General features: G+C 42.8%; 2 protein-coding genes across 2 annotated transcripts; one reads left to right on the top strand and one right to left on the bottom strand.

The window, feature by feature from the left end:
• Positions 1-294: 294 nt before the first annotated feature.
• Positions 295-17,615, bottom strand: BTK (Bruton tyrosine kinase). The gene is made up of 19 exons (XM_081336878.1): positions 17,399-17,615; positions 14,767-14,959; positions 14,131-14,229; positions 13,636-13,701; positions 12,484-12,565; positions 11,138-11,266; positions 10,343-10,410; positions 10,037-10,218; positions 9,201-9,263; positions 8,591-8,645; positions 7,866-7,948; positions 7,168-7,295; positions 6,265-6,339; positions 5,341-5,512; positions 4,471-4,687; positions 3,702-3,766; positions 3,435-3,553; positions 2,446-2,603; positions 295-1,959 (listed from the first exon to the last, which is right to left on the bottom strand). Exons 2-19 carry the CDS (start codon positions 14,905-14,907, stop codon positions 1,888-1,890), a joined length of 1,974 nt encoding a protein of 657 aa, XP_081193004.1. The 5' UTR covers positions 14,908-14,959; positions 17,399-17,615; the 3' UTR covers positions 295-1,887.
• Positions 17,616-20,022: 2,407 nt separating this feature from the next.
• Positions 20,023-25,088, top strand: RPL36A (ribosomal protein L36a). The gene is given in 6 exon segments (XM_081336733.1): positions 20,023-20,066; positions 20,068-20,146; positions 22,168-22,273; positions 23,479-23,546; positions 24,105-24,227; positions 24,936-25,088. Coding segments are annotated over 6 exon segments (426 nt in total). The 5' UTR covers positions 20,023-20,037; the 3' UTR covers positions 24,957-25,088.
• The last annotated feature ends 85 nt before the right edge of the window (positions 25,089-25,173 follow it).

Here is a 25,173-nt window from a genome sequence, read left to right on the forward strand (position 1 = left end):
TTTCATATCAAATCAAATCAAATTCATTTCATCCACTTTAAAGGATTGCTTTCTGGAATACAAGGAGTAAGTGTGTTAAATCAGAACCAAACAAAAAGCATTATGACTTGGGGTGAGGTAGCAAAGCTTGCAATGGTGGCTTATCCAGCAAACGGTGGTTCAATAATAGATGGCCAATCTGGGATCTGGGAAGTAGTTACAAGCGTGAGGGTAATTCACAATAGGTTGCACTATGAAGTTATTGAAAACACTTTTTTCAAATTCAGCCTTGCACAGTATAATTCTGAACCCTTTTATTTGAGGATGAACATACAAGCACACACATGTTCCATCTAATCATGTTAAGAGTTACAGAGTTGCTTAAGTCAGTCTCTGGCTTGCTCTCCTCCCTTTGCAGTGTGCAGTAATAAATAGACTGCATTGTAAGGCTATTTTAGGAAATCAGCCTTGACTTTGCATGTTATATACATATTCTCTACACATACAGCACCTCTATGCACTGCTCAGGTTTATAGCTCACACATCAGCTTAAATGAACAGGATTTCCACGCAAACAAGAGCAAATTGATAGAAGAGGTGTAAGAAAAAAACTAATAAGTACCAATTATAACTTGGAGCCTAAACGTTTTCAAAATCTTGCAAAAAAGCAGTTTGGTCTACAACACATCCTATGGCCGACTCTTTTTTTTCCCTTCCTGTTTACTACTTCACTTTTCTATTTTCTCACTGTTTCAAAGCGAAACAGACTTCAGGTATGGCTAATTTGATGGGAAGTCTCGTGCATTGCACTGCCCTATCCTTTCTCTTATATTGCATCAACATTTACCCATTTTGTGTTTTCTAAAAGAAGGGAAAGTTTTCTCAAAGTTTATCTGAAGAGTTCTAGAGTTTTTGCAAGCAGAAACTTTTTTCAGGACTTTGAATCTGATTTATAGGGGAAGAAGATATTTGGCAAGAAGATATAAGATTAGTCAGGTACCTTCTACAGTAAACAGAAATTAAAAGCAGATCTTTGTGTTGAGCAAAGCACCAGTGAACAAGTCCACAGGGATCCAAGAAAGAAGGTGACGCAAATGAGTTTATTTTCTCTTCATGAAATGCAACTCACTTTCCTATCGCTTCTTTCCATTTTTATCCATCACTGCCCAATACATTTTGGGGTAGCTGCATTCCCAAGAAGTTTATTAATTATCTTGTTCCAAGTGATCTTGGACTAGCTAGACATTCTTATACCAAAAGCCACTGCCATTTGCCTGTAATCATACCGTAGTTTTCTGCCTTTTCTGCTCCGTTTCAACAAGGCGCCTTCATCCCATCCAGCGGTGGGATTCAAATAGGTGAACAACTGGTTCTCTGTGTGGATGCCGCTTCTGGAAGTCCATTCTGGGCTTGGGCAACAAAAAAAAATAATCTGCAGAAATGGTGCGAACCGGCTGAATCCCCCCACTGATCCCATCTAATACTAAGCAGGATTTTTCCTGTAATCCAAGGTCAATCTCCAGGTGGGCAAAATCTGGGAGTGATCATGGAGGGAAGGCAGAAATGAGGAAAGAAAATTTCACGCTGTTTTTCTTTTCTGCTGACTTGGGAATGGGATGATAACTCTTCAGCTCAACAGCTGGGGACAAACTGCACCTTATCCTGCTGGATGAGAAAACACCTAAACACCGACTTGCTGGCTTGTTAGTTTTGGCTGGCTTCAAGGAGAAACCCAAAGGCGAGTTAAAAGGCGACTTGAAGACAGTTCTCAGTCGATCGAAGTACACCGGTTGTGACTGCCTTCTTGCTGATTTTGTTTTCACCATGTCCATTCAACAAGTCTTCAGCAAACCGAGGGATGTGGCAGCAATTCACAGAGAAAAACGTATATTGGGTAACCGATGGGATTCAGACATCTTCATTCGCTAAATCCATAATGTGCCCAAGCAGGACCTGGAAACTTGGACGCTCTTCTGGTTTCTGGAAGAAAGAAAGAGAGAGGAAATGGTTTATACAGAACAGTTTCTGAAAGAGATGCACAAGGGATCTTTCTCTGAAGTGCTTAAAAAGATAAGGTGCCTCTCAGCGGGCTGTCTAAAAAGAAAGAGAAGCTGTAAAGGGGTTATCAAAAAAAATACAGTCAGTCCTTGACCACAACTGAGTCCAAATTTTCTGCTGCTAAGCAAGAGAGTTAATAAGTGGATTTTGCCTCATTTTATGACCTTCCTTGCCACAGTTGTTAAGCCAATCGCTGCAGTTGTTACAAGTTAGCAACACTTTTGTTAAGTGAATCTGGCTTCTCTGATGATTTGGCTGGTCAGAAGGTTGCAAAGGGTGACCTCATGACCCTTGGGACACTGCAACCGTCGCAAACACATGCCAGGTGCCAAGTGTACACATTCTGATCAAGTGACCAGGGGGTGGTGGGGATGCTGCAAAGGTAGAAAGGTAGCACGAAAAACTTACCTCATGCCAGCAACTGTACATGATGGCGTAGATCCTGTCGGAGGCCAGCTGGGGGCGGTAGAGACGCAGCCCTTTGGTGACGTGATCGGTGGTCTCGCTGTTGGTGAATCTCTCGTAGGGCATCTTCCCCAAAGCGTGAACCTCCCACATCAGAACTCCTGTCCGTGGGGAAAGCATCCAGAGCATGAGGTCAGAGCACCACTGCTAGTTTTAGCCTCTTCTGAAATGCCACTCAGCTCTGCGTCTAAGATTCCTGGCCTCTGGACCACAAAGTCTTTGCTCTCTTCCCCAAAATGCAGTTGCATGTACGGGACAAAAACTATGCAGGCAGTCCTCTACTTACAACAGTATGTTTAGTGACCATTCTGAGTTACAACGGCACTGGAAAAAAGTGACTTGATGACCATTTTTCACATTTACGACCCTTGCAGCATCCCCAGGGTCACGTGATCAAAATTCGGATGCTCGGGAACTGGTTTCATATTTAACGACGGTCGCCGTGTCCCAGAGTCATGTGATTCCCTCTGGCAACCTTCTGACAAGCAAAGTCAACGGGGTTCACTTAACATCCGTGTTACGTACTTCACAACTGCAGTGATTCACTTAACAAATGTGGAACGGAAGGTCGTAAAACGGGGCAAAAGTAACTTGACTAACGGTCTTTCTTACCAGCGGAAATTTTTGGGCTGAATTGTGGTCGTTAAGTCCAGGACTGCCTGTATTATCAGGTGGGATTATGTTACATGAGAGATTATGTTGAGAGATGTTTTTCTGAGGTAGCTACACCTGGAGGGACAACATTCCTGGATTCTACTACCCCAACCTCTTAGAATTGGGTGCCAAACGATGGCCTTGGAACACCTTTTCCCCACATCTTCTCTGGGACCTAGGAACTTTTATCACTGGCAGAGGCCATGGCCAAGAATACTTTGTCATTACATTCATCAGCCTAGATGGGTTCTCCCCAATTTCTCAACTTCCATGCTCACCAAAAGCCCAGACATCCGATTTGCTGCTGAACTTGCTATAGAGTAAAACCTCTGGAGGAGACCACCGAACTGGAAATTTGGATCCCATGGAGCTGATGTAATCATCATCCAAGACATACCTGCAAGCAGAAGGTTAGGTTGGCCAAGTTGACAGCGTACGCCTCAAACCAACAACTCAAGTGGCTCAAAGTCCATGGAAGAAAATAGACCATTTCTCAACCTTGGCAACTGTCCCAACCTGCCAGACCCACGGATGTCAAAACTCACCTGGAAAGGCCAAAGTCAGAGACTTTGACCACTCCTTGTTCGTTGACCAAGCAGTTGCGAGCAGCCTGTGGAAGACAAGACAAAGAGAGGAAGCGCCATATAAGTAGTGGGGTACCCTAATAAAACATATCAGTTTGTTACAGCCATGAACCAGGATAAACTTAAAATTACTGTCTTCTGAGAATCAGGATGCCTAAGTGTGTTACAAGATTCTCTGGATAGAGAATTGACTGTAATAAATATTTTAAACAAATAAATTTGCTTGGGACAGAAGGAAGAGGTTCATACAGTGCCAGGGAGAGATAAACTCCCTGAAACCACCAAGGCAGGTAAACTATCCTGTCCCTGCATGGTGTGAATTTGGGGCCCCTGATGGCACCTCCATCATTACCCCAGTTTTAGCATCCCCGATGGCACTTCCACCCAGTTGTAGACCCTCCAACCTCCATCATTATCCCAATTTGAGGATATGGTAGCACTTTCACCCCAGTTCCAGTGTCTCCATCATCACACCAGATTGAGGGTCCCAGATAGCACTTTCATCCTAGTTGGGGGAATGAGACTACAGTTTTCCAGTATTGTCAGACATCTCCAGAATCCTGTACCGGTAGATACATTGGCTAAGTTCACAGAGATGTATCCTTCAGCAACATCTGTAAGGCCACAAGTCATCCATGCCTCATCCATGACAAAGTCACTGTGGTAGTGCAACCCAAAACATTTGACTTGAGTTTTCTCCCTTGGTTGAGTTAAGCAGTGTGTCGCCTACCAAGTCTCTGTGTAGAAACTGTTTGGATTCCAGATATTCCATGGCCTCACAAACATCCTTGCACATATCCAAAAGCTCGGTGGCCTGGAAGGACCGCCGAGTATCCCGCAGGTAGGTCAAGAGGCAACCTTTGGACAGGTACTCCGTGATAATCAAGATTGGTCTTTCCTTAGTGCAAACCCCAAAGAGTTGCACCAGGTTGGCATGGGAAAGATTCCTGAAAAAGAAAGCAAGAGCCTCATTGGTTTAGAAATTCACCTTTGTCCTTCATCGCTGTTTTTCCCCTCAAGTGGCAGACAAAATAAGGAGCAGATCAAAGCCATCCTATCCTTTGTTCAACTTTGACTTAAAATGTCTCAGGAACTCAGCTGGGGTCATTCAGAAAATCTTCATGTTCTACTAAGCACCGACTGTAGTTTATTTAAGGAATAAATCCTGACTAAACCAACCTTGGTTGGCGTGGTGTGCCAACTCAGTACCCCACTCTAAACTGGCTTTTCGTATAAGCGGCAGGAAGGAAAAAGGTCCAAGAGGAACTTTCAAATCCATTGCAAAGGAAAGTCTTCCTTCTAGCTACAGACAGAATTGCCCTCAAGTTAATAGTTGAGAAGTATCTACCCAAACACCCTTTAATGACAGGGCTCCAAGAACTGGGTTGAAATAAGTCTGAGCCTCCAACATTTGTGATGGACCACCCTGGGCAATCTGAAAGTCCAGAGAGACTTTCAGAATTGGAACGGAATCCCAGCAAGCCTACCAAGAGGGGAAGGATGCTGGGAGTAGTAGTTCAGCAACATCTGGAAGGTTCCTCACCCCAATCTAAAGGAAAGTCTTGATAGAAGAAAGAAGAAAAAGGAGGTGTCAGCTCACATCATGACTTTGGCTTCATCGATAAACGCATCTTCTGACATGCAGCCTTCTTTAATCATCTTGATGGCCACGTCGTATTGACCTCGCCACTTGCCATGTTTCACCACTCCAAACTGGCCTGTTCCCAGCTCTTTCAGAAATGTCAGTTCTTTCAGATCAATCTCCCATGCCCCTAGGAATGACACAAAACAGGGGCTGGGTGAAAACGGATAGCCATGTGGAGGAGAAGAAGACCATATGGACAACTTCCCACCATGTCCCAAAGCATCTAACATAATCTCACTGAAGGGCCCTGTGGGAAGTGAATGGGTGGCTTCTGAGTCACAACCACACATCAGATATAAGGCTATGTTCACTCAATGTGCTTTTGAATTAACTGGTTTAATATTGGCTATTGAATTAACTGGGTTGGCACAAAACACCCAACATGAATTATGAGAGACAGAGAGCACAGCCCACTAAATGACAAGGGGAAGGGAGGGAGGGAGGGAGGGAGGGAGGGAGGGAGGGAGGGAGGGAGGAAGGAAGGAAGGAAGGAAGGAAGGAAGGAAGGAAGGAAGGAAGGGTTAGAGGGAGAGAGGGAAGGAAGGAAGGGAGGGAGGGAGAGAGGGAAGGGAGGGAGGGAGGGAGGGAGGGAGGGAGGAAGGAAGGAAGGAAGGAAGGAAGGAAGGAAGGAAGGAAGGGTTAGAGAGAGGGAAGGAAGGGAGGGAGGGAGGGAGAGAGGGAAGGAAGGGAGGAAGGAAGGGAGGGAGGGAGGGAGGGAGGGAGAGGGAAGGAAGGAAGGAAGGAAGGAAGGAAGGAAGGAAGGAAGGAAGGAAGGAAGGAAGGAAGGAAGGAAAGCTTAGCAACTGCTAAATTGTTCATGGATCTAATTTAGTGAACCCAACCACAGGCATCAAGCAGTTAAGGACATTCAGGTATTACCATATCCAAGACCTGCAGTGGAAGGAGCAGATTTTTGTTGTGTTGACACTGGATACTTTAATCGGGAGATAAGTCCTGGTGGATAAAAATAAAGCTGTGATTAGGAGGTTATTCAACATAAGAAGAGTCCGTTTGGTGTAGTAACTGATGGTGCTGGGCTAGAAACCAGGAGGCTAGGAGTTCTAGTTCTGTCTTAGGCATGGCATCAACTGGGTGACCTCGTGCCAGTTCCTCTCACCCAGTCCTAGAAGGAAAGGGGCAAGAGGAAACTACTCCTGAAACTACTGCCAAATAAAATAAATAAAATAAAATAATGAAATAAATAAAATAAATAAAATAAAATAATAATGAAATAAAATAATGAAATAAATATAATAATAAAATAAATAAAATAATAATGAAACAAAATAATGAAATAAGTAAAATAATAAAATAAGTAAAATAAACTAATAATAAAATAAAATAATGAAATAAAATAATGAAATAAATAAAATAATAAAATAAGTAAAATAAACTAATAATAAAATAAAATAATGAAATAAAATAATGAAATAAATAAAATAATAAAATAAGTAAAATAAACTAATAATAAAATAAAATAATAAGAAATAAAATATAAAATAATAAATAAATAAAGTAAAATAATACTAAAATAAATAAAATAATAATGAAATAAAATAATGAAATAAACAAAATAATAAGTAAAATAAAATAATAATAATAAAATAAATAAGAAAACAAGAAATAAAATATAAAATAATAAAATAAATAAAGTAAAATAATAATAAAATAAATAAAAGAAAATATAAAGTAATAAAAGAAAACAAAACCAAATACAACATAATAAAACGAAACGAGATTCAGGGCCTCGCGCAGGGAGTTACCTGAGGCGCTCCTCCTCACCTGCGGAGTTGTGTTGGTGATAGTTGATGAGCTCCGGGATAGTGTTGAAGTGATGCTTCTCGGCCAGGAAATATTTGTTCTGGGGTGTGGAGCACACCACATAATGGCGGATGGTGCCCTGAGGCTCCCTAAGGGGTGTTAAAAAGAGAGTCCGAGATAAGCGAAGATGGCAGCATGAGAAACTGGGACAACAGGAGAAAGGAGCCATTGCTGTAGGGCGAGAGAGACAAGGTCCACCCCAGTTTATAAAGAAAGAGTGAGAAAGTTGGAATGGGATGCTGGAATGGGTAGATCCAGTCTACCCCATTGTTCAGTGTAGGAATCTCTCCCCTCCCCTGATATTTAAAATTCTTAACGATTAATGATAAAATGGAGGACCTACAAGAAACAAAATTACATCATTACATTAATTGGGAACCTATAACTGGTGAAGAATCAATTATTATGCCTTTGTCCTGCATAATTGATAAGCTTAAGCCAGATGAACTAAAAGCCATCTTCTGGATGATCGTGATATTGCTGTATTTTTTTTTTATTATCATTTTATTTGGTCAACTTTTCTATACAAAAACTACGGACCTTCAAACAGCCTCTCCCACTGTCAACCATAATGATGTTTCTCCTGATACGGAGCTCTTCTTGAGGACTAGCCTGGTGTGGGATTCACATTTATTTTTTTATCAGCAGGTCACACTCACCCAGAGGACTTAGCAAACACAGAGACGGTGTATTTGCCTGTCTTGCTGACAGAATCTCGAACGATGAAACCGCCATCTTTGCCCTGGAATATAAAAATGCCTAAATTTTTCAGTTGTGAGGACTGGAGAATGATTAATTTTTCAGTGTAAGACAAGACCTGGGTCTCTTCACAAACCCCTGTTGTGAGTTTGCCCTTGTGAGTAAGCCCTTTGATAAAACTACACTGACCTAGAATGCCGGATTACTAGCCCTAGTAGTAGTAGTTAGTACTACGGTAGTAAAATTAAATAGTTTTGCCTGAACTCTACATCCAAATCTATTACACCCTTCACAAGCAAATAGAAATTCTTGGCATATAATTTAGGAACTTAAAATGAAATGATATACTAAACAAACTAGTTCCTGGTCATTAGCTACTCCTGATTGGATCCAGAAGCTAAATAAATAAATAAAAGGGGTACAGAACACACTCAGTGTATTCAAAGTCACAGATAATCCCCCAAATCCTTACTTAATTTCCTTGCAGTGTTTCTCAAACTTGGCAAATTAAAGATGTGCAGATTTCAACTCCCAGAATTCCCAAGTCAATAATTTTTCTTTTCCCCCCCAGCTGGCTGGGGAATTCTGGAAGTTGAAGCCCACACATCTTTAACTTGCAAGGGTTGAGACACCCAAATTCCTTGCAATGAAAGGAAGAGGAGGGAAGACACACGCAAGACATTACCTCTTTCTTCAGCAATTCTTCTGCTTGTCTTCTGGTTATGTTTTTTAAATACCACCTAAAACGCGACAAGATAATTGTCAAGAAAGAACACCTAGGATGAAGAGCCTTGTGGGAGGAATTTATTTGAAATAAAGAATGAAAATGAAATTCTCCAGAATTTATTAGTGGTTCATTCCCAGAGCTGCCCTTCTGTTTGATGCAAATATTGGGGGAAAAACAATGTTGAGCATCTGTGTGTTTTTTTTCAGCATGCCCCAGTTCCTTCCTTCCTACCCATCTTATTACTAGCTGATCTTTTTCCTCTGGAGTCCAGATGGACAAACTACATCTCAAATGATGGTGGGACATCTAGAGGATGAAAACTGACAATGGGGCAGAAAATCCTGCACTTGAACTGAATGATGCAGTCCATTAGTCTTCTGCAGTCTGGACTCCATTAGATGAGTTAGAGCAGGGGTCTTCAAACTTGGCTCTTTTATGACTTGTGGACTTCAACTCCCAGAATTCTTGAGCCACAAGTCATAAAAGGGCCAAGTTTGAAGACCCCTGGGTTAGAGTATATGTGGCATCTCCATGAATGGATCCAGCCCATGGATCAGAGGACACTCACTCAAATATCTCCAGAGAATCTCTTGTTTCGGTGATGTAATTGGAGGGGATGTAACCTTGTTTCCTGGATGGAAGGAAGCAAAGGGGGAAGGGGAAGAGGAAGAGGAAGAAGGAGGGTAAGACCACTATGGTTCTCATGCAGGATGTCTCAGTCTTCCGTTATTCAATCTAAGAGAATGGCAAATCCAAAAACGAGAATCTTGATGCTCATATAGGTAAGTTGAATATAGGCATTGCCTTACTAAACATCCCAAACAACTGCTCAAAACTGACCTTGTTTGGGAATTTCCCATGATTAAAGAAAGTCAGACGTGATGGGGCAGATCTTTTAGTTGTGCGAGTATATTAAAGGCATCTGTCTCCACCTCTTCAGAATAAACCCTTGGGAACTCTGTCTCTGGGATGCTAAGCCAACATCAATCTAGATCAGCAAGGCTGGCTGAGGAATTCTGGGAGTTGAAGTCCACACATCTTAAAGTGCCCAAGATTGAGAAACTCTGATGTAGACCAGTGGTCTCCAAACTTGTTGACTCCAACTCCCAGAATTCCTCAACCAACCATGCTGGCTGGAGAATTCTGGGAGTTGAAGTCCACACATCTTAAAGTGCCCAAGATTGAGAAACACTGATCTAGACCAGGGGTCTCCAAACTTGTGGACTCCAACTCCCAGAATTCTTCAACCAACCATGCTGGCTGGAGAATTCTGGGAGTTGAAGTCCACACGTCTTAAAAGAGGCCACATTTCAGACCCTTGATCTAGGCCATAAACCAAACCACGATGAAATCCACCCCAAAACACTCTGCCCATCCAAACATTGATGTCCTCCCATCTCATACCCATTCTGGTCTTGGGCTCGCCACCAAGATTCACTGCTCTCCTCCAGGATGAGATATTCTTCCCCTTTCTGTAGCTGCAAGTCTTGGTCATTCATGGGGGCGTAATCGTAGAGAGCGATCACCTTCCTGGTCTTAGAAGGAATGCTGGGTGATGGCTTGGGTGGCAGAGGCTTCTTCACGACCTTTGGAGAGATTGGGAAAGTGAGGAGGAAAAGAGGGAGGCCTTCCAGGGATCTGGTCACAAGACTTGTGCACTGCCCAGGCATCGGTAGTGTCAAGTCTACCCACACCTGCCCATGAAGGTACCTGGTTCTCTTCTGGTGTCGGGGGCAATGGCTTTTCGGGCTTCTGAAGCAAACGTCCACTTTTGAAACCTGCAAGGAGAGTTGTGATTGATTGATTGATTGATTGATTGATTGATTGATTGACTGATTGATATAGCTGATATCCTGCCCTTCTGTCCATAGGTTCCTAACCATTACAGGTAGATCTTGGCCTAGGCCAGGGGTAGGCAACCTTGGCTTTTTTTTATGACTTGTGGACTTCAACTCCCAGAATTCCTGAGCCAGCATGGCTCAGCTTGGAAACCTCTCCCTTTCCCCTCAGCTTGGCTAACTCAGGAATTCTGGGAGTTGAAGTCCACCAGTCATAAAAAAGAGCCAAGGTTGCCTACCCCTGGCCTGGGATCACAAATGGGACTAGAATTTCCATTGCTAATCAAGATGGTGGTTACGTGAATCCCGTCCGAATTTACAACCGTTTCTGTCACAGTCGTTAAGCGAATCACATGGGCCTTAAGTGAATCAAAGCTTCCCTCATGGACTTCCTTTGTCAAAGGCGACTGGGAAGGTCGCAAAACCAATGACTCCGGGATGCCACAAGCACGCCAGCTATTAAGCGCCTAATTTTTGATCATGTGACTGTGGAGATGTGCTAAGTGTGAGGACCCAGTTGTAAGTCCCTTTTTCAGGGCTGTTCTAGCTCTGAACAGCACTAAACAAATGGTTATAAGTTGGGGACTACCTGTACAACAACAGGAAGAAGGAAGGATAGAGACGGAGATCAGAGGGAAGACAAGGAGAAGCCGAGGTGATCTCTTACTTTGACTCCTGCCTGCCAGAAGTTTGCAACCCATGGCCATTTTGGCAGTCTGGAAGCAGCAAAGATATTGTCCATCTGTCCAGAAACAAGGATGATACTTCTGCACCAGGTTGCTGTTATAGTAGGTCACTGCAGCAAGATGGAATAAGAGAGGAGATTTCTGAAGAGGGTGCTAAGAACTAACTCAGACATTGTGGTCCGATTTATTTGTCAAAACATTCACTTAGCAATTCAATATTATGTTCATTACGTTCAGACCACTATAATCCTGAGTGAATGAAACACAAGGACTGTGTTTGCTTATCATGCGATTGCCTAAACCAGGGGTAGGCAACCTCGGCTCTTTTATGACTCGTGGACTTCAGCTCCCAGAATTCCTGAGCCAGCATGGCTCAGCTTGGAAACCTCTCCCTTTCCCCTCAGCATGGCTGGCTCAGGAATTCTGGGAGTTGAAGTCCATGAGTCATAAAAGAGCCGAGGTTGCCTACCCCTGGCCTAAACCAATCAATCTATGATTTTACAGCTTTTAACCTGATGGCCTGGTTCACATAACCTACTTGGAAAAGGTCTATTACCTACAACGCAAGCTATCAATTTAGTTGAGTCTGATATATTGTACAAACCCAGCCATTATACCAGTCTTATCCCTAGGCCCTTGCTTGGTGGCTACCATCAACCTCATAATAAATCTTTCTTTCATTTGTTTCTCCCCAACATTTTTATCCGGCCATCCAACAACAAAAATCCTGTGCTCAAACCCATTGTTGTTGTTAGCTGCGAAGTCGTGTCCGACCCATCGCGACCCTATGGACAACGTTCCTCCAGGCCTTCCTGCCCTCTACCATCTTCTGGAGTCCATTTAAGCTCACGCCTACTGCTTCAGTGACTCCATCCAGCCACCTCATTCTCTGTCGTTCAAACCCATTACAACAGTAAAATTAAGCCATGGCTTTAATCACAATGAGAAAACCCATAAAAATCAGATTAGGGGATGCAGAAGCTGAACCTGTGAATTAGTGAAAGATATAAAGCCTAATAAATAAATAAATAAATAAATAAATAAATAAATAAATAACAACAGGAAGCAGCTACAATGATAGACAGCACTGAAATGCTACTTTCAATTAAAGTCTTAGATCTTTAGAAAACTGCCAGGGTGTTTTGTTCAGTTTTTTAAAAAGAACTTTTTCCCCAAAATTGATGGTCTACAAATACATTTGGGTCACCCTCCCCCCCCAGAATTCTGTGTCTCTGCGCTTTGTTTGATGGACACCCTGATACGTTTCAGAGACGGCCCTTCTCTGATGCCACAGCATTACAGATGTTTCAACCACATGGACACTGACTGTTCTTCAGTTGGTGAATCCAGCGGGTCCGTAATTCCTCCATGGGAGAGAAGACATAAAGGGGTCCTTCATCATATACAACCTTGGGGACACACAAAGCAGAGATAAAGAACAGTGGTTAAAGTATAGATAGTCCTCTATATAAATGATGTATTTTTAATACCCCATCTTTTGTCAAGAAAATTTACCTAGGAGCGTGCTCGCTTGTCTGAAATGGTATAGGTTCTCCTGCTTGAGCAGGGGGCTGGACTAGAAGACCTCCAGGGTCTCTTCCAACTTTATTCTATTTTACCCAGATTAGGCTAAAGAAAGTGATTCTCTTAAGTCATCCAATGAGTTCTGCGGCCCGTATTCATACACAAACATTTTTTGGAAAGAAATTACACAATGTTACACAATAATCAGAAGATGTCTAAGGTTAGTTGGTCTGAATCTTAGATAGATAGATAGATAGATAGATAGATAGATAGATAGATAGATAGATAGATAGATAGATAGATAGATAGATAGATTAGACAGACAGACAGATAGACAGATAGATAATTTCATGCCTGCTTTGTATACATGGTTGTACTTTGACAATAAAGGTTCCTTCATTCATTCATGGACCACTAGAGTAGTGCTACTCAACCTTGGCAACTTTAAGTTGCCTAGGCTTCAACTTCCAGTATTCTCTACCTGGGGAAGTTCACGCTTCTTAAAGGTTGAGAAACGCGGCATTAAGAAGACACGACAACAGATCTTCAGAACCAAAAGCATCTCCAATGATCAGGCCTTTGGTTATACATTTTCTAACTTCATTCACACAATATGGAGCAGCAGCCATTTAAAGATCCCGGCACTATATTTTCCCAACTTTCTAAGCTTAGCTACTCTTGGCCTTGGCCTAGGCCAGGGGTAGGCAACCTTGGCTCTTTTATGACTCGTGGACTTCAACTCCCAGAATTCCTGAGCCAGCCATGCTGAGGGGAAAGGAAGTGTTTCCAAGCAGAGCCATGCTGGCTCAGGAATTCTGGGAGTTGAAGTCCACGAGTCATAAACGAGCCAAGGTTGCCTACCCCTGGCCTAGGCCTTAGCCTGACACAGAAGCCCAAGCTTCCTTGTTAACGATACATCAGTGAGGACCGGAAAGCTGATAGAAAAGAAACTTACTTGGAAGGGATAAGGAAACCGCTCTATAATGGAAATCTGCTCGTGTTCATTTGCATCTTCTTTTCGCTGCATGCAAATTAATTTAATTTAATTTAAATTGAATTAAATTAATAAATAACACATACATACATACATACATACATACACACACATACATACATACAATGAGTACATCAAAGCTAATTCTATGCTTTCACAACACACATCTGGGAAAGTTGGAGCCTTCCTCCTGGCTCCCATATGCAAAATGCAAAAACATCTTAATTTTCATAATCTGACTGTAAAATTTTCCTCCTACCAAGCCAGTCAGACACCATTCTTTGTGGCTGGCTTTTCATTCCTAGCCAAGGATCCCAGTTTGGATAGAACAGCAAACAAACAAAGAAAAAAGTAAAAAAATGCTTTTTTTAATCATTGGACTGGTAGCTTCCACCAGCACGCCACTCCTTTGAGATTAAACCAGCATTCTTACAAGAGGCAGCAACGTCTCCTTACCGATATCCGTCGTTCTGGAGGGGGATTGTTTTCTGGAACCACAATCTCGACACAAGTGATTTTATCGATGTCCACAGACCCTTTCTTACTTCCCCTGCGCTGCAGGAAGAAAGTGAAAATATTGGGAAGGGGTTTTTTTTCTTTTTTTAAGAGGCCTAAAATTTCAACCTACAATTTGTGCAGCTGGAGAGATGGGTAAGATACAGTGACCTAATGCAGGAGGGATCTCAGAAGACGGTTCTGCACAGCGACTAGATTATGTCAGCCAGATGATGACTTCATTCTTGAACCCCAAAATACATGCCCTTGACCCTGCATTCCTCCAAAACCCATTTTTTTAAAAAAGGCAATAGAACTTTTCATGACAGTTGCATAACATTGGCTAGTTCGGGAGATCTGCACATTCTTCCATTCTCAGGAAAAGATTAAGCAAATTCCCCATCATCAAACACTTATATTTGCAAGAGAATTAAGAAACCTCCATACAGCGCTAACAAACATAGGGATGAAATGGGTGATAAAGTGAGAGTATCCAGTTGTTCATATTTCAGAGACCTAATCCTTTTTGCCCTTTCAACAAATCTGGTTAAAGAAGACCTTGCACCAATCTTGGTTGTTAAGTTCTCCGGGACTCACCCCACGTTCGAAGTCATATTCATAGTAAGAGAGCTTGCTTTCTGTCAACAGAAACAGGCGCTTCTTGAAATTCAGCGGAGAAGTCTTTTTCTTTTGCTGGGAACGCTTCAGAAAGATGCTCTCTAGGATAACATTGGACATGGCTCCTCTTTTCCTCCTCTTCCTCCTCCGTGATCAATTTGCTGGACTGCCGCTGCCAACAATCATTAAAAACACTAAGGAAAATTGAACAGATTTGTTTCCATCCAATCATATACGGAAGTGCCACATTCTGCAGCCAGAAGTGCTCAATTCTGTAGAGTTGCTGGCATTTGGGTGCCACGTAGATTTAATAGTTTTTATCCTACTTATTCATTTCCTGCCTTTAGTATTTTTACAAATAATTCAACGTAACGAACATATTCATACCTTCCTCCTATTTTTCCCCAAACAACCCTGTGAGGTAGGCTGGGGCTGGGAGAGATTGATTGGCCCCAAGTCACCCAGCTGGCTTTCATGGCTAAGGCAAGACTAGAACTCACCATCTTCCACTTTCTAGCTTGTTGCTTTAATAATATATTATTGTGGGTGGTTGCACAAACAATGGGATTTATTTCTGTCTAATTATATATATATATATATGTATTTGTCTTTTTATCTATTAACCAGGAATGAGAGAGAGAGAGAGAGAGGGAGGGATGGAGACCATAGTGCTTATAGAATAGAATTTTTTATTGGCCAATTGTGATTGGATACATAAGGAATTTGTCTCCAGTGCATAAGCTCTCAGTATACATGCAAACAACGTCATAGATCATAAATAATAATTACAATCAATCATAAGATACGAACAACAACTAATAAATCCTAAGTTACCAATAGAAGGTGGTAGGAAAGATGAGAAGATAAGAAAGGCTGAGAAATGAGAAGATGAGAAAGATGAGAATATGAGGAGGATAATAGCAATACGGCCCTACTACATGGGTAAATATTTTTAAGTAGAAGTCAGTGCTGTGGGAATTAGGTGTTCAGCAGAGTGATGGCACATTGGGAAAACTGCTTTTGTGTCTAGTTGTTTTGGCATGCAATTAGACTATGATTAGATATTAGACTCTAACATCTTGAGAAAACAGCTTGAATTAAAAAGGGGGGAAAAGGAAGTGCTAAAGTACTTCCTTGAACCAGTTTCCTCCAGTCAGGGAAATGGTTATCATTTTGACATACCCTGCAAGCCCATTTTTGCACTGGTTCAGCACCTACTGTGTACCAATGTGCTTTATGAAAAAAATTGGGGCTATGCAACCCTAACATTAAGCAAGGGAAGTCTGGAGTCCTAAACCATCTCCCCTGATGAATGTCTCTATTGTCAAAATGCTGCTCCTGCCAGGATGATTTTCATAATAACTGGAGTCTTCCGTCTAAAGTCTAACTTTAAGGAAAGGTTGACGCATGGTGCCTTCAGATTCCAGAAAAAGCCCAATTGTACACTGCTAATCCTTGCCCTGATCATCTTTCCTTCAAGCTAACTGTAGCCAATATCTACCTTTGGTCTGCCCTTCTTTGCATCTTTGTGTTGGGGTTTAATTTTACACATCATGTGAATTTGGCCACTGTGCTTTGCAAACCGCATATTACAAAGATGAGTGGCATGTATGAACCCAGCCAGAGCAGCTGTGTAGGAGACTGAAGGCTGAAATCCTACAAAAGTCAAGTAGACAGAACTTGCTTCTGAGTAAAACGAGGCCTCTACAAAATGTCCATGCCAAATAGGAAGAAAAGAGAGCTTCTCTCTTGAAAATGCACACATCTGTTAGTGAGTGCAGCTGCCTCTTCTGTGTAATTTTTTTTAAAAAAAATCAAGAATCACCTTGCATTGCATGCCCTGTAAGCTTTTAATCTGCCTATAGTGGACAGCTGCATTCTCAGAGATTTACAAGGCTGGGTTCCCGGAAAAGTGCCACGTTAGTGAAGCGTGCATCAGACAGATGTAAATATTATGTAAAATGTTTGTATTTAATTCTCCTCCGGGCATTAACCCAATACTGATATAGAACAATTGTTTTAATTGCTTAAAAGTTCTTTCTTTGCTAGAATGAAGAAAGAAAGAAAGAAAGAAAGAAAGAAAGAAAGAAAGAAAGAAAGAAAGAAAGGAAGGAAGGAAGGAAGGAAGGAAGGAAGGAAGGAAGGAAGGAAGGAAGGAAGGAAGGAAGGAGATGAGAGACATGATAAGAGGAAGAAGAAGAGGTAGAAATAGAAGTAGAGCTATAGTGATAGATAGATAGATAGATAGATAGATAGATAGATAGATAGATAGATAGATAGATAGATAGATAGATAGATAGATAGATAGATAGATAGAGTGCTTTTTTTGTAAAAGAAAAAGGTGCCGGAACTCACACATGTCATACAACCTGTCTTGCCTACCCTACAAGGTTCCATCCAAAAAAGGTGCCGGAACTCCGTTCTGAGCGTTCTGTGAGAAAAAAAGCCCTGGATAGATGATAGATAGATAGATAGATAGATAGATAGATAGATAGATAGATAGATAGATAGATAGATAGATAGATAGATAGATAGATAGATAGATAGATAGATAGATAGGCAGGCAGGCAGACAGATAGATAGATAGATATAGAGAAACAAAGTCACTTACTGGCTATTTCCTCTTTCTTTCCTTCCGCAGATTACAGGCAATCCTTTCAGCGAGGCCCCCCCAGATCCTGGGAGATGTGACCCCCCACACACTGCCTTTCTGATATTTGAGCAGAGGGTGACAGCGATGACAGGAGCCGGAGACGGATTGGAAGAGCCACATTGAACAACATGCAGTCCAGCTCTCATCTCAGCCAACCCCACCCTTTCAGTTCCTCTTTTCGTACTTTCTGACCGAGCTGTCTCTGTTTCCTCTCACCGAGAGGCCACACAGCTGTAAAGAAAGAATATTTTAGTTTTGGGGGGAGGGAAGGAGAAATCTCTAGTCTTTGCTCCCCCCCCCTCCTCTAAAGGCCATGAAATCGTCTCCAGGTGTGAAAGGACTGCTGGACAGACGTGGAAGCCAAGCATGGAGACCAAAAGGGACCAACAAAAGGTTTTCACCTAAAGTTGCACAGCGTTCTTCCTCCAACAGTTGGATTGGAAACGTCCTGTGGAATTCAAAAGTTTGCTACGTTAGCTACGGCCTATCGAAAGAACGGCTGGCACAGCAAAGCACAAGAGACCAAAATAGCTGTGGTTGGCATGAAGAGTTTAACTGAAACGGGGGACAATCCCAATAAAGGAGAATATTTGTACCTCATGGTTGAAATGAGGGATCCTTGGTGCTCTCTGCGCTTTAGTTGTTTCCTTGCAGATGTTTCATGACCCAACTTGAGAACATCATCAGAGCTAGCACGGATGATGTCCCCTACTTTGGGTAAACACTGGATTCAATCACACACACATTAAGCCCTGGGATTGGTTTGGGTTTAGCTGTGTACTATGTGGTCCCAATTCATATTTTCCATACCCTGAAATGTATGGTTCCTATAACCCAGCGAAATGAAGCTTATTCAGTAAACCTAGGGGTACGCCAATTATGGTTTGGTGTGTGGTACAAAGCCAGTCCACAGAGGAAATTCCTTTTGCAGCTTGAACTGGGGTTTAATGTTGGTTGTAAAAGGTCTGGTTATCAGGGTCTTGTGTAATAACTGTCTTTGACCCTGGGTAGTTACTGTGTTTGTTAGCCACTGATTTTAGCCACAGCCTGCCTTGTCTTTTTGCAATGAGCAAATCGATCCGAATTAAAACGTGGCTTTTCCAAACTGGTCTAATTCGATGAGGTCTCTTGTCGACATCGTTGACTTGGCTTCAGTAGGCTGGATTCTGACATGTCACTTGGCCACGGTTTCTTCAATCGTGACTGAAGTCACATCTGACTGATTTCAAACCACAGACTAAGATAAAAATAAACCAACGACCTTCTTTCTGTGCATGTGGAGAGACACAAGCCTTGGCAAGCCTGGCCTCAACTCGGATGAAGTCTGGAAAGAAAGAAAGAAAAAATCCTAAGGTTGCAAAGCCATCAAGGCTTCCTCTTTTCGCGAATTTCTCTACAAAGAAACGATGATATCTTTTTTTTCCCAGAAAAAAATGTCTACCAAAAAAAAAAAAGAGACAGGAGTGGGAAACTACCCTTCTGCTTTTTTGCGTGTCCGGCACGTAAATACGGTTCCTTCTCTGGTCATTTGAGCGATTTGAACCTAAATCACTGACAGCGCTTTCACGAAACGATGAACAAAAGGGAATTATCCCAACCTGTTGCCTCCCGTTGATAGGGCGCGCAATTTAGGCGTCCTCCTGGACTCACGACTCAGTTTTGAAGATCATATTGGAGTCGTGGCCAGGGGGGCATTTGCCCAGGTTCGCCTGGTGCGCCAGTTGCGCCCCTATCTGGACCGAGATGCCCTACGTACGGTCACTCATGCACTCGTTACCTCTCGGATAGATTACTGCAATGCTCTCTACATGGGGCTGCCCTTGAAGACCACCCGGAGGCTTCAGCTGGTGCAGAATGCGGCCGCGCGGGTTGTGATGGGAGCATCCTGATACTCCCATATTACACCCCTCCTGCGTGAGCTGCATTGGCTACCACTTGTCTTCCGGGCGAGATTTAAGGTGCTGGTACTTACCTTTAAAGCCCTACATGGCTTAGGCCCGGGATATTTGCAGGACCATCTGCTACCGGGGATGACCTCCCATCGCCCAGTGCGCTCACACAGAGAGGGCCTCCTCAGGGTGCCGTCAGCCAATGTCGGCTGGCGACCCCAGGGGGAGGGCCTTCTCTGTGGGAGCACCAGCCCTTTGGAACCAACTCCCCCTTGAGCTTCGGATGGCCCCGGACCTCCGGTCCTTTCGCCGCGACCTCAAAACTTTCTTCTTCCATCAGGCTGACCTGGATTGATGATGGGTTTTAAATATGTTTTAATTTTTAACTGTGTCGTTAATTTATTTTGGGGCTGTTATTTAATTCTTTTTTTAATTTTTGCATTGTTGTTTTTTATTGTTGTTAGCCGCCCTGAGTCCTTCGGGAGATAGGGCGGCATATAAGTCCCAAAAATAAATAAATAAATAAATAAATAAATAAATAAATAAATAAATAAATAAATAAATAAATAAATAAATAAATAAATAAATAAATAAATAAACAAACCTCTTTGCCTACAGTACTTGCTGTCGCGTCGCCTGCACTTCCTGCTTTTTCGGACAGATGGCAGTCGCGGTTCCCTTATTTCCTCCAAACCGTGTGGGCTGGGTATGGCGCTCTATCCTCCAAGCTTCCTTCCTTTTTTTTCTGCTCTATGGTCTTTACTTCCGCTTCCAGCGAGAGGCTCTTTCTTTGGGCGCCGCTAACGTCGGCAAGATGGTGAGTTAAGCCAATCCGGTTTCATCCGCCGCCGGGACGGAGGGTTGGGGCCTCGGAGCGGAGCCGAGGGAAGCGGCCAAGGCCGAATGCCGCGGCTGTGGGGCTCCCGTGGGACGTGGAGAAAAGGAACGTGGTTTTAGGTTTGGCAAAGCCGGAGCAAAATATGGAAGGAATTCAGGACGTGGTTCTCTTTAACTACTAACAGCACTGCCTTGGCTTGGGCCTAGTTCTCAGTGCAGCGGCCAATCAGATCTCTCTCAAAGACTCGGTGATGCTTAAAAGAACTGATCCCTGAACTTCAGTTTTCCTTCTCCCTCCCTGTCCCGTTTTCCTCTTACGTCGTGCATTTTCCATTGTAATTCTTAGCTTGAGGTAGGGAAGCTTGGCTCTTTTATGACTTGTGGACTTCAACTCCCAGAATCCCTGAGCCAGCCAAGCTGGCTAAGGAATTCTGGGTGTTGAAGTCCACGAGTCATAAAAGAGCCAAGGTTGCCTACTTCTGGTCTTAGCTCTTGATCCCCATGTCCAGGGGTAGGCAACCTTGGCTCTTTTATGACTCGTGGACTTCAGTTCCCAGAATTCCTGAGCCAGCCAAGCTGGCTCAGGAATTCTGGGAGTTGAAGTCCACCCCTGCCCAAGTCTGAGTATATGCGCTCTGGCAAAAGTACGGGTAGTCCTCGGCTTACAACCACAGTGGAACCAAATATTTCTATTGTTAAGTGAGACGTTTGTTAAGTGATTTTTGCCCCATTTTACGCCCGTTCTTGCCACAGTTAAGTGAATCCCTGCAGCTGATAAGTTAGTAATACCGTTGTTAAGTGAATCTGGCTTCCCCATTGATTTTGCTTGTCGGAAGGTCACAACAGGGGATCACGTGACCCCAGGAGACATGGCAACGGTCGTAAATACATGCCAGGGTCCAAATTTTGATCACACGACCGTAGGGATGCTGCAGTTGCCGTAAGTGTGAAAAATGGTCATAAGTCACATTTGTCAGTGCTGTTTTGGCTTTCAGCAGTCACTAAATGAACTGTTGTAAGTCGAGGACTACCTGCATCGGCGGTGAATTTTCAGTGTTGGCTTTTCCTCACGTTTCCTGTGAGGCAGGGATGGAAAGATCCTAGGCAACTCACAGATCTCTGAAATGATCAGTGAATCTGCCCATCCAGATCCAATCCAGAAATGAGTGCGGATTGTGGGTCATTTTGCAGTGCAGTGAAAGGGTGAAAAACGGAGCTTTGGACAAAGCACATCCGTCGCTCCAGGGCTACAAAAACGAGCTATTTCTCCTGCATGGCGGAGAAAGAATGAGACAATTCCCTTGGGTGTCCTTATTTGAATACCTCCTTAAATAGAAACCAACAAACTGGGTTAAGAGTAGCTTTCTCCCTGCTGTGGTGACTATGAGACTTTATTGTCATTGTGGGGAACTCTTATTGTCCCGAATGCCACAATCAAGAAACATTAGTCTTGACCCAGAATGTAATATTATTCTTACAAGGTGCTGAGATGATTAGCCGTGTTCCTAAAGTGCTCCCAAATGCAAAATATTTGCGTTTGTTTTTTTACTCGTAAAAGAATGACATCGTCTGCAGCAAGTTTTGCAGTTAACAGACTAGCTAACCATATTTTATTTATTTATTTATTTATTACATTTATATGCCTTTTACAGAGGCAAGAGTTTGCACATGGTAGAGTAAAACTGAGGCTGGCAATTTGTCTTTCTGCTTGCTGCAGGAAAGACCCTTTATCTTAGTAAGCTGGTGAACCCTTTGCAGCCTTGAGTTATTTTATAAATTAATACAGGCAGGAATCGAAATCTAATAAAAGAAACCCTGTTTCTGATGAGCCAAAAGGGTGCTTTCCAAACTTAGGGACTTCAAAATTCCAAGCAACAGACCCATCGTTCTGGAATTGAAGTCCACATTCAGAAAGAGAGAAGTCTCACTGGAATATTTGTATGTTTTTCCCTATGTGGCCAGAGAGTTTTATTAATTGGTGTAAAACGGATTCCTTGACAGGTGAACGTCCCCAAAACCCGCAGGACTTACTGCAAGAAATGTGGGAAGCATCAGCCCCACAAAGTCACCCAGTACAAGAAGGGCAAAGAGTCTCTCTACGCTCAAGGTGAGTTGTGTTGTTTGGCGCATCAGTCTCTAATTAGCCCTCCATGCATTACAGCACTGCATTCTCACTTCCCGATTTCTTTTAATTATGAAAGAAAGGGGCCTTGTTTCCTTTCCACGCTTTGATTTATTCTTGGGCACAATTGCCGTTTGCATCAGTTTCTAAATATATACACGTGGGTTTTTTTGTTTTGTTTTTTTATAAAAAGCCTTTGTTTCTTCTCTTCAAGAGGAGAAAAGAGCCACCCTCTGAATTCATTTCCATCCAAACAAGAGATACAGAGGACACACAGCTTTCACATTGTACTAAATTTCTCTTTGTAAAAAAAAATAAATCTTTAAACTGCTTGTACGTATTAATAATAATAAACCTTTATTGTCAAAGTACAACATGTGTACATTGAGATTAGCTGAGCCTCCCCCCGTGCTCCCTCCCCCCAACACACAGTGACAACAAACCCTCCATCCTACCACACCATGTGAACCAACTACACCACACACCGGCCTCCCAAGTCAATTCTGCATAAGTTCACAGAGATTATGTCCCATTTAAAAGCCTAACAGCCCATGGATAAAAGCTATTTTTCAGCCTGTTGGTACGGCTGGCTATATTCCTATATCTCCTACTGGATGGTAGGAGAGTAAAGAAATACCGTCCAGGGTGTGAGTCATCCCTGAGAATCTTCCTCACTCTTCCAAGGCAACGAGCCCTGGCGATGTCATCCAGTGGTGTCGGGGGACAGCCCACAATGTCTTGTGCTGTGCTCACTACCCTCTGTAATACTTTCCTGTCCACGACTGTCAGACCAGCGTACCAAACCACAATACCATACGAGAGGACGCTCTCTATAGTAGACCAATAAGAGGGTCATTAGCCATTGTTCTACCCTGTTCTTCCGCAAGACCCTAAGAAAGTGAAGCCTCTGTATTAAGAACAAAAAGCCTCAAAAGTAGGGGAGGGGCTGGGAAAATTGTGCAGTTGGGCATTCTGAAAAGCCCAGGGGCCAAAGGGAAGCATTGAAACATTCCATAAACAATAACGGGTGTGTAAATTTCTAACTTTTGGGGGCCGTAGTATACAAAAATTCAGTAAATAAGGATGATTGTGTTGGAAGTAACTGGTCCTGTTTGTTCACTCGGGAGGCTGAGAGTTTTGCAGTTGAGAAGAAACAGACCGTGGTTTTATCTGAGGAAACTTTCTTTTAGGAAAGAGGAGATATGACCGTAAGCGCAGCGGCTATGGTGGTCAAACAAAGCCCATCTTCCGGAAAAAGGTAAGCTTCCATCTGGGGGGCCCTGTATGCTGCCCAGACTGTTGAATCTTATTTGAAGAATTAATGTTGGGAGAGAGAGAATTTGAGCCCTTTTCTTTGTTAGGATGCTAACAGAGACTGTCAAGGGCATAGGGGAATGGCCTTGAAGAGTTGCCATGAAGGCAACAGTCCGATAAAAGGATCTTGGGCCCAGGCCAAGAAAATAACATGTCCCCAGAAGCCCTTCCATAATTTACACAAAGATCGAGTGAAGGAGGAGAGCACATTCAGACAGGCAAGATACATTTACCGCAGCTGCAATAAAAGTAGTCCTCGACTATATGGCGTTGCTGTCTTTAGTCTGGTCTACCTTGTTGGACTGTGGCATTGTTGAGTAGGCCCCAAGTCAAGAAAGATTTTCCAGAAAATCAAGGTTTAGTAGCTTTCAAAGTCTGAAGCTTCCACTTCTGCATCTCACCACTTTGCCTCGCAGCAGACGTGGAGAAGGCCGACAAGGGTAATGTTTCTGAAATGACCTGGCTTGATGTTGTTATGACACCTTCTCTTTCCTGCTTGCAGGCCAAGACCACAAAAAAGATTGTGCTGAGACTGGAGTGCGTGGAACCGAACTGCAGGTCGAAGAGGATGCTGGCCATTAAGAGATGCAAGCACTTCGAGTTAGGAGGAGACAAGAAGAGAAAGGTACCACTTGAGCTATGTTCTGGGCAGTGGTTGAGCCGTTACTTTAGCGCAGGGCTCTTCAAACTTGGCAACTTTGAGACTTGTGGACTTCAACCTCAGGGCTGGCTGAGGAATTCTGGGAGTTGAAGTCTACAAGTCTTAAAAGTTGCCAGGTTTGAAGAGCCCTGGTTTCGTGTTACCAAACAAGACTGGCCTGTTTGGATGATGATGTGCTTAGCAGTTCTGGGAGATGGCAGCTTTCATTTGGAACACCAGATTAGCCGCTGAATTGGGTGGAATGCAAACAATAAATAGAAAGCATTTAATAAGGAATATAGAGAAATGTGATCAATTTGAGAGTTTTCTTTTACTAGGATATTTGAAGTTACATCTTTTGTTCTTTTTTAAAATAACATCTGTCTGGATATGGTGATAAAATAAGACAGTCCTAGAGTTATGCTGTCCAACTTGTCATAAAACCACAGGGAATAGGGATTGCAGCCTATCACACTTGGGGGGAAAAAAACCAGGTTGGAGAATGGTATCTGGGGCTTCCTAGAATCTCATCTCCCAAGATCCCGAATGCATAAATTTGTAATGAAGTCTGGGTATATTTTCAGTTTTCTAAGAGGAGGATTCTTTTCAAATTGAAAATTTATCAAATGAAATGTGTTTTCATTTGTCACTGTGGCAGATCCTCAGTTGATGTCTTTATTTCTCTTTTGACAGGGCCAGGTCATCCAGTTCTAGATATTCTTTGGTATGGTACCCATTAAAATTCTATCAGAACACAATGATCTGTTGTACTTTCTTTGTTGCTCATTGTTGGGAGATATCCTTAAGAGTTCATCTGATACGAAGACTGTTCTTCCCACAAAGTGCACATTGATAACAAAATAAGGCATGTCATTAGCTGAAGAAACTGCTCCTGATTTGGGAAATTAAATGTGGGAGGGAAGGCTTTTTC

The sequence above is a fragment of the Vipera berus genome, assembly GCF_964194415.1.
Source record: "Vipera berus genome assembly, chromosome: 11".
In the NCBI taxonomy this organism is placed as follows: Eukaryota; Metazoa; Chordata; class Lepidosauria; order Squamata; family Viperidae; genus Vipera; species Vipera berus.

Coding starts and splice junctions, on each gene's coding strand:
- BTK (XM_081336878.1), bottom strand. CDS start 14,907: ATGTCCAATGTTATCCTAGAGAGCATCTTTCTGAAGCGTTCCCAGCAA. Junction 14,230..14,766: donor AATATGACTTCGAACGTGGG/GTGAGTCCCGGA, acceptor TTCTTCCTGCAG/CGCAGGGGAAGTAAGAAAGG. Junction 7,949..8,590: donor AAGAATTGCTGAAGAAAGAG/GTAATGTCTTGC, acceptor TTTATATTCCAG/GGCAAAGATGGCGGTTTCAT.